The 9,296-nt window shown below is 37.9% G+C and overlaps 1 protein-coding gene across 1 annotated transcript in view; it reads left to right on the plus strand.

Annotated features, from left to right (window-relative positions):
* CTNND2 (catenin delta 2) overlaps positions 1–8,582 on the plus strand; it is a 656,025-nt gene extending 647,443 nt beyond the window's left edge. The window contains exons 21-22 of the mRNA XM_017738706.1: positions 6,964–7,037; positions 7,394–8,582. Of these exons, the coding sequence (XP_017594195.1) occupies positions 6,964–7,037; positions 7,394–7,654 (335 nt within the window). The 3' untranslated portion in view covers positions 7,655–8,582. The remainder of the gene's footprint in view (positions 1–6,963; positions 7,038–7,393) is intronic.
* The last annotated feature ends 714 nt before the right edge of the window (positions 8,583–9,296 follow it).

Below are 9,296 nucleotides of genomic sequence, written 5' to 3' on the forward strand. Positions count from 1 at the left end.
TACAGAAGAAAGGCTCTGAATCCAATTCTGCATGTCTTTTGCAATTTTACATTTGTTTTCATTTCAGAAGGAAGTTGGTTGATCACTTTGAATTAACTGGTATATTTGAGCATGTGCAGTGATCCCTAACACCTGTCTTTTGCAGAGAATGCTCTCCAGGATCAGTTAACTTATTTTGTATGTCAGTATTCATAGGAAATTTGTGGCTGTTTGTTAAGTCTATCCATGTTACTTTCTCAGCTGGGCTGATTTAAATGCAGTAATTTTCTCTGTATGTTGTGGCATCTGTTGCAGGTTTCTTTGAAGGCCTCTCTTCCCCAGTGAGCTCATTGATTTCTTAGCATTTCAGTAATTAGGAAATTTTGAGTGCTTTTCCCAGCGCTGTATCTCTTCATGAATTCTCTAGCAAAATACATGTTGGTCTCCATCACCATTGTACAGGCTTATATAACCATTATTGAACTTTTTGTCACGTTTATATAGTGCCAAGCATCACGCTCTCCTCTTCTCCAAATGCTGCCTCTGGGCAGGCAAAAAATTGCAGTGAGAAGTCACTCTGCACTTTCTCAATGCCTGTTACCTTCTCCCATGCCCTCTGCAGAGGTCTTGCTCAGAGGCAGAATGAGTTGCTCTCCAGGAACGTGGTGGCTCAGCATCAATCCATCCATAAGATCCATCTTTCAGGACTGTATTCAGGGTATGAAGATGCTCACACTGTATCTACTATGTTATATGTGATTATGTACTCAAAACCTAAAGACCAGCCTTGGAACTCGTGTGAAAATGCAATACAGAACATTAATTAGCCTGAAGGTGAAAGTCTGAAGAGAAGAATGTCGCTCAAGAGCATTTGGAAACCACAGAAATTAGGAGTGTCCTGAACGACTTCTGTGGGGTACTATGGGAGAGTGCAGAAGATTCAGTCAAGGTACTGCATTTTATGTATCTGTAATGCTTTGAGTGTTTCGCAGTCCCTGCATGAGGTGATTCTCTAAAACACTTCAGTGATCTTTAGCTGGCTGATTGTGAAGGTCAGGACTGAAGTTTTTTCAGCCATTTGTCAAGGAGCCATAATGGGTGAATCTCAGGATTAAGAGCATCAGGCTGAAAAGGAAAAGGCAGAAACTGTAGTATTTTATTCTAAATGTATCTGTAAATTCAGACTAGCAAATTATTTCAGGAAGTTGACCAAAATATAGTGTCTCCATGCTGAAAATTCGTGTTTCCTCACAGAAAGTCTTGTCTCTCTCTGCACATTAAAAAAATGGGCTTTTCTTTTTCCACACCCCTTTTCATTGTCTTTTGTACTGTGGTGTTTTTCTTCTCTCATTCCTACTTCCCTTATTTCCCTTCTCTTCCAATATAATTTTCAGATTGTGAGGTTTGTACTGCCTCAGAAAGCTTTACTCCACTTTGATTTTTGCATTGTATTTTCCTCTAATATTGTCTTGTATCTTGTCTGTTTCTACTGATTATTTGGGTGGGCTTTTAGTAAGGAAACTTGAAACTCTCAGCATCATGCTCAGCTATCAACTGTCTTTCCAGCTCCTGAGCTCAGTGAGGAAAAAAAATCAAACCAAATCAAAAAGTGTAATAATATTTCACAATCTTACATGACCAATGTACAGATAAATATGGAATTAACAAGTAACTTTCTCTTTTTCAGATCACCAAATCTCTGCACGTTTGGTCTAAGCTCAAATTAAGCACCATTATAAGAGCAAAAGAAAATGACAGAAGGAGTTTTGTTCATCAACATTCAACATGGAATCTGTGTAATATAATTGTAGCTCATTAAATAATAAATATTTGCTTAAAAAAATATATATAAATCAGTATTTGTGACTTTGTGAGACATTTTGACTTCACTTTAATACAAGTTCATGTAGCAAGTTTCTTGCAATGCCTGTGTTTCATTTTGTGCATCAGGCAGTGCAGTGCAGCTGGTACATCCACTTGGATGGGACTTTAGATTAATGTTTTCTCAGGTTCCACCTGGCATACACATATTTTGATCTGCTCTTCTACTTTTGTGCCAAGCTGATGTATTACCCAAAGCTTTCTTTGACTTACGGATTTTACACAGCGTGTAAAACTATGTGACAGCTGTAGTCCCAATTTATCCATGACTGTCTCCACGCTCTTCTCCAAAGCTCTTCTCAGTTTATAGTTCAAAAATTTTATGACCTTTGGGCTGGGACTCAAATGAAGGTTTTTTGATGGATTTTCGAAGTAGGAATGTTGGCTTCCTGCCATCCTGAGGATTTGTCAGGAAATCTCTGGGGAAAATGGAGAATCTATGAAGTAAACAGTTTGGCTGAAGATGATAACCTACATTGATTTCACAAGGATAGCTAAAAAAATAGAGGCACAATATCAAAGTTCTCATTGCCCTCTTCACAGGTTTATGATGCCTTTTATATTTACTGTCCATTTTCTTCTCTCTGTAGAAAATAATAACCAATAATAAAAGTTTGTCACCTGAAGTATATTTTTAAGACAAAAACTCTTATATTCAGTTTAAGTAAATGGGAACTGTAAGTGCATATGATAATGTTATTTATGTGCCATGGTGTTTCCTTCAGAACAGAGAAGATAGGGTTTCTGTGTACTATCATGGGACTCCTTCTTTGAGGTTTCTTTTACTTTCTTAGTTCCCTCACTGAACTGATATGTGCATCATAGTCTACACGCTGTGTCTTCTCTTCCAGCAGCGGAAAAAACTTCTAATTAATTTATTTTTCCTTTGGTTGTAAAGAATCAATCATCAATACTTTTGTTATTAAAACTTACTGGCAAGTCCATGCACATTCAGAACATACAAAAAAAATATTCATTAGGTGTTACAAGTGCTCAGGCTTATTGTTATTACTTTCAGAAACCAAAATGCACTGTAATCTTTTCTCATGCCCTTACCTCATTTTTCACCATGCAGGAAGGTGGAAGTGGTAGTGACAGGTATAGAAGCATTTTCCTTTACTGTCTTGAGCTAATTTTTTTTAATTGGAGACCTGCTGCTTATAGCAGAAAAGCAGGTTGCGTGATACCAGCTGAGGATGACTACCTGTCCAGCTGAGCTGTCCTTTCTTCTTATCAGTTGGTGTTCCTGAGGACAGAAGGCTAGCATCTTGTTATTCCAAAATGTCTGTAAATGCATTCAGAATAAGTACTTCCAAGATCTGAAAGCTGAATGTTAAACCATGAATCAAATGACTGGGATATATGGGGATGAATTTGGTCAATGACATCTTTGTCACATAAATCACTGAGTAACATAATTTTCAAAGCTGTTGTCAGCTTTAAGGAAAACTGCTATGGGGAACTATGTGACTTTTTTTTAATCAGTATCACCTAGAAGACTGAACAGAAGGGAGAAAGAAAGGTATTTTTCTATAATGTTCTTTATGCAATTCAACCACAAAATACTGCAGATTGATCATAGTACTCATTTTAGAATGCTCACAATTTTGCCTACCAGAAAGTGCCTCTTCAGTGTTATCATGTACTGACTTTTAGAGACTGCATAAAATATGCACATAAACACACACATGGATCACTCCTCAATTAATTTAATCTTCAGCTAGGTCCCACATCTGTGTGAGGAAATGTGGCTGCAGGAATATCTCTGTCTTTTACTCCTTTTACTCTTTTCCCTTCTCATGCCATGTTTTGAAAAGAAAAAAAAATCATTGCCTTCTCTTTCTGTTTTACAATTTTATTTTGATGGTACATATACAATATTATCAGGAAAAAGCAGATACTGACCACACAATATCCATTGTCCATTCATCTAGCTCATTCTCTGCTTTCTTTTATATTTGTCCTCTGCTTTTGGACAGCAAGAGTCAGCTGCTCACTGAAGCATAGCAGAGTAGGAATGGAGTTCCCAAGGTGTTCCCCTGCATGTTCAGAAGCAGGTACTGGAGCAGGGCTGCATTCATTGCTAACAGCTACATTGCTTGACTTACATTTCCTCCAGAATCACCATTACCTCAACCTCCAAGCTAGCTTATGCCAAGACTTCTTATTCTTGGACTCTTGACGTTTATTTTCAGCATTTTATGTCTCATTGTTTTATTGCATTAAGAAAAGATTTACTAGGGATTTGAGGGGTTTTTTTTTGTTTTAAACTTGTGAATTTGTATCCCCATCACTGCAGTGAAATCAACAACACAGAGCTTGCAGCTGTTTTCATAAGCTGAAACTATCCATTTTCCATTGTGGAATATGTGATTCAGGAGACCGTAAAACTTCAATCTGGTATGTGACATTTGTGAGCACATCAGTGCAAATGTCACAGTAGTGCACTGGACAGCTACACACCAACTCTGAACTATTTCTAGGCTTATAATAGTCATGGCTGTTAGCAGCACATATGTACCACATGCCTTTTTATATATCTGTATGGAAAGGTCATACCTCCCTCTTAATGTCTCTCTGACTGCCTAAAGTAACAACATACAAATTAGCATGTGTCCAGTTTGCTATTTTTCATCAGATTCTTCATAATACCCTCAGATGTTGCACCTTATACTAGTCTGTTACTCTTGACATCGAACAACCATGAACAGTATTGACCTGTCTGAACTCAATATGTTCTGTCATGTATGACTTGAAACTTGCGTGCATGAAACTTCAAACCCACTTATATTGGCACATATATTCATAAAAACTAAATGGTTACAAGTTCTTCCTTCATCTTTGACAGTCCAATACATTGAATGTTGCTTTAATGTTTTTTCAAGAACTAGGACTTCACAAAATGGGTATCTGAAATGCTGAGTATCTTTAGATCTTGACAAGAGGAATTGTATAACAAAACTTCTGGCACTTTGTGGAGCAAGCAAGAAAATCAGAAAAACTGCATTTAAAAGGTGGTATCAAGGAAAGATCTGGCAGTTGTGCTACTGAGAGTCGTGTTGTTGTGAGATGCACCGTAAAGAGCAATGCTGATGCAAACTCCTCTAATTCTAAAGACTCATCAGGAGGGGTATTTTCAAACGCTACAGCAGAGGCTGCAGCTGGAATATAAAGAAACCCACTGAAACAAGTCAAGTATGAAAAATCCCTTAAGTGACAAACTGTAACCTGAACAGTGAGAACCTCTGCCGATCAGCTCTTTCGCACTAACGTTTATGACCAAAGGAAATTGCTCAAGCACTACTTTCCGTCATTTCACCTGTTTCTATCTGTTACAGACTATTGGCATACAGGTGGAATTGAGAGTATCTGTCACTGGAGGAGCCCAACCAGCATCTGTCACTAGAGTTCATATTCTTCCCACCTTAAAAACAAGGGTCATGCTGCACTTGGAGACCTCCAGGGCTTTTCTCTGTTTCCTACACAAGACTCTGCACATTTTTAGTAATTGCATCCAGCTCTTCAAGGAACAAGAGGGGTTTCACCCCTATCAGTTAATGGTTATGAGGTGAAAAGTTGTTTTTTTTCCAGGTGTTAGAGCTCATCAACCAATCCTATAAGCCCTGTCTTTATCCTGTTTTCACAAACATGCTGCAAATCTTTAAGAATAGCATCTGAGATCTGTGAAGCAGCAACATGGACCAGTGCATCACACTGACAAAAATTATACCCTCAGCATGGAACCCGTGGCAGATGTGAAGATCAGAATTGGTGTATTCCAGTCAGCTTTGGCTGAAGGCCATGCCTTTCCTTTCCTTTTTCCAGAAAGGTTGCAGTGGTGTGGGGAAAGGTAGAGGAAGTTTTACTTGCAGAGGTCCATGCTTGCACATTGCCAAAGGAAGAAAGAGTGCTTACATCTTCAATAACGTGGTTCTTCCTAGTGATGTGACTGGCATGGATCCCATATCCAGCTTTCAGCTCTGATGCTCAGGCTTGCCCTCACAAGTTTTGAGCTGTGAAGGTATTAAAAGCCACTCTTGGTGCCTCCAGGTCTTATACCATTGCACAGAGACCTGAGAGAAGTCATGACCTCCATGTTTCTGTTCCACTGATGACTCTGATTCACAACTACTCAATTTTTACTTTCAGGCCTGTTCTTTTATAGTAAAAGCCCTCATAACAGCATCCGATCATTGGTTAGAATGCCTGGAAAGTTAATAATGTATGAAAAGTGTGCAGCAGCCACACAAAATGCTACCTTCATAGTCTTTCAAGCATGAGAAGTAGCTACAGTCTTTCAAGTCCTACTGGCAAACTAAGCTTCAGCTACATTGCCAAATCAGAGGGATCGGTGGAGTCAGCTCTGCAAGGAAAATCCTTTGCTTTCCATGTGGGGTTTTTTGGGACGGGGTCAGAAGTAAAGTTTTGCAAGACTATATATTATCCTCCTTGTATTTAGAATTACTTCCAGTTTCAAACTGATAGCTGAGTTTTGTCTGTGCATTTGAGTAGTAGGACATCTGAGAAGAAAGTGACAGCAATGATGGCAGTCATGGATTTGAAACTGTCTTGGCCTGACCTCTTCAGTATAACTATATATTACTTTTTGCATAACTTGTTTTTCACTTACATTTAATCACTTTTTGCTTGAATAATTTCATGATAAAGCAAAATGACTGTAGGATTAATAATTCACATCATCCAACTGAAGTGAAAGAACTGAAAAGTTTCTTAATCTCAATATTTACAACTGCTGTTTGTTGCATGTGTTACATAATCCCATCTATAACCAGAAATTTATTATTGAATGCTAGCTGTATATGAAATTATTTTGTTGATTCATGTGTGAAGTACACAAGATTGTTATGAGCATGGTATATAGCCTGCTACCTTTAATAAATGTATACCAAGAACATGTATGTACACCAAAGCAAAGAAGATGACCATTTAGTGGGAGGAAAAGTCTGCAGATGTTTTGAAAAACTTTGGTGTGGGGGAGACAGGCATTGTATGATGTATTTAATGAAGCCTTTAGAATTCACTTTGAGGCCGAAGAGGTATGTTGGGTAAACCTGCTTTTTCCTTCCTTTCCTCTCTCTGCAGCTCAGAACACCGGAATCTCAACTTTGTACAGGAATTCGTATGGTGCGCCTGCTGAAGATATCAAACATAACCAGGTCAGTACAGAAACTAAAATGTTACTGTTCCAGATGGCAAAAACTGGTGCAATACCGTATATGGAAATGGAAGAAAAATACTACAAATTAAACAATATCACAAATAAACAGATTGCTTCATGTAGGATTTTACTCCTATGCTCAAATTAAACACCTGTGTTTGAATGTGATGTGAAATGAGGTCCTGAAGGTACTTTACACCTTCTAGAATTAGAAACTAGAGTAGTTACACTCCTTTGTGCAGTTGTAATATTGAGCCTAAACTTGGAAGATCACTTGGGAAATTTATTCCTTCTTCCATCCTGTTGCCCACAATAAGTTGTATCTAACAAGCTGTGGGCATTACTATCTTCCAGGTTTCAACACAGCCAGTTCCACAGGAGCCCAGCAGAAAAGATTATGAACCATATCAGCCATTTCAGAATTCAACAAGAAACTATGACGAGTCCTTCTTTGAGGACCAAGTGCATCATCGTCCACCTGCAAGCGAATACAACATGCACCTGGGACTAAAGTCAACTGGCAACTACGTCGACTTCTACTCAGCTGCTCGTCCCTATAGTGAACTTAACTATGAAACAAGCCACTATCCAGCCTCTCCCGACTCCTGGGTTTGAGACTTGGGCAGATACAAAAGCTCCAGGAACTGTGCATGTGCATGCATACCACGAGACATTTTTTTTCCTGCAAATTTAGTTTGTTAAAGCCTGTTCCATAGGAAGGCAAAGATAACCAGTATGGAAAAAAATAATGAGATTTTTTTAGAAGGCTAAAAGATACGAAAGCTAAACCTGGGAGTAATTAGAAAGAAATATATATATACATATATATATTTTACAGTGTGGGGCAACTTTACTGTTGGCCTGTAGAGTCTAAAGTTCGGTGCTGTATATTGAACGTGGCTGAAGGACAGAGGAAGAACATGACTGGGTCAAGAGTTAAGCACAAGTTACTGAGCAGCGTACATACTTTATGGGGAACAGCTTCTCACACTTTGTTTAATATCCTCATTCATTGTGAATCTAGGCTTCAAGTTGCATTTGGGGTTTCCTCTGTACAGCAAGATGTTTCTTGCCTTTTGTTAATGCATTGTTGTAAAGTATTTGATGTACATTACAGATAAAAAAAAAAGGTGCATTGTGTATATTACACCAATGCCACAGTGTTTCTTCATCTATGGTTCTAAATATTGCTTCAATTTCAAATTTTGAAAGATGTATGAATTTCCAGTTTTTTGTTTTCTTTTCCCCGGTGCGTTTTAACAAAAAAAAAATCAAAAAAAAAAAATCAAAAAAACAAAAAGGAATATTTAGCAGTATTGTTTGTTCTGATATGTGAATTTGTTTGTGGCAATTAAAAAAAAAGGCATTCAGCAGTTTCTGACAATTAACATTCATCATTCCACACTCCTTGTCAACGAAGTGCTTTTTCACTGCCTAAAATTTTAGATGTAGATATTTGAAATAGATTTTTTTCATTTATACCAGTTTTCTTTATGATGATACAGTGTTAAAAGAAAATAAATTACAATTGATCTGTCATCCATATTTGCTAAGAATGTCTATTTCCAAGAACCTACCATACAAATACACATTCTTACTCGTGTGTGTCCACGTATGCATAGTATTCTGTGTGCGTGTGTTTGAGTGTGTGTGTTTGTGTGGTGTAAGACTTCTTTTCATCCAATGTTCTCCTTGTTAAGCTTCAATTTTTGTTTGATTTTCAGTTCTTTTTAACAGTGGAAACTCCAGTATGTGCTTTCTCTTACTCACTTCCGTAACCATCGATAGCAATAGGCCACATGCTCACAAAAGAAGGGGTAGCTGATGTAACCATCGATAGCAATTCTACATTGCTAGGCCACATGCTCACAAAAGAAGGGGTAGCTGATTTTGTATCACCAACTCCATCACCCTTAGGTGCCATTTCCTTTAAATAGCATCTTTTGATCTTCTCTTGAGGAAATTTCATTACTCTCCAGCCACCAACCAGTAAGTGCTCAAGGAAGGCAGAGTTTGATCTTGCCGTCTCCCTGAAGGAATGGAAAACTAAGACCTATGAGACTTTAATCTGGACTCTCCAAACTCTTTAGACTACAGAAGGGTCCAATTCTTGAACCATTAGGACAATCATTTATTTTAACCCATACCAAAAATAAAACCCAACACCCAGAACACATTCCTCAGATATGAAAATAAAGACCATTTCTGTGCGTTTAAAGTGAAATTCTAAAAAATGTAAGGGACAGAGATTTTTTTT

The sequence above is a fragment of the Corvus brachyrhynchos genome, unplaced genomic scaffold, assembly GCF_000691975.1.
Source record: "Corvus brachyrhynchos isolate BGI_N302 unplaced genomic scaffold, ASM69197v1 scaffold23, whole genome shotgun sequence".
Classification (NCBI taxonomy): Eukaryota; Metazoa; Chordata; class Aves; order Passeriformes; family Corvidae; genus Corvus; species Corvus brachyrhynchos.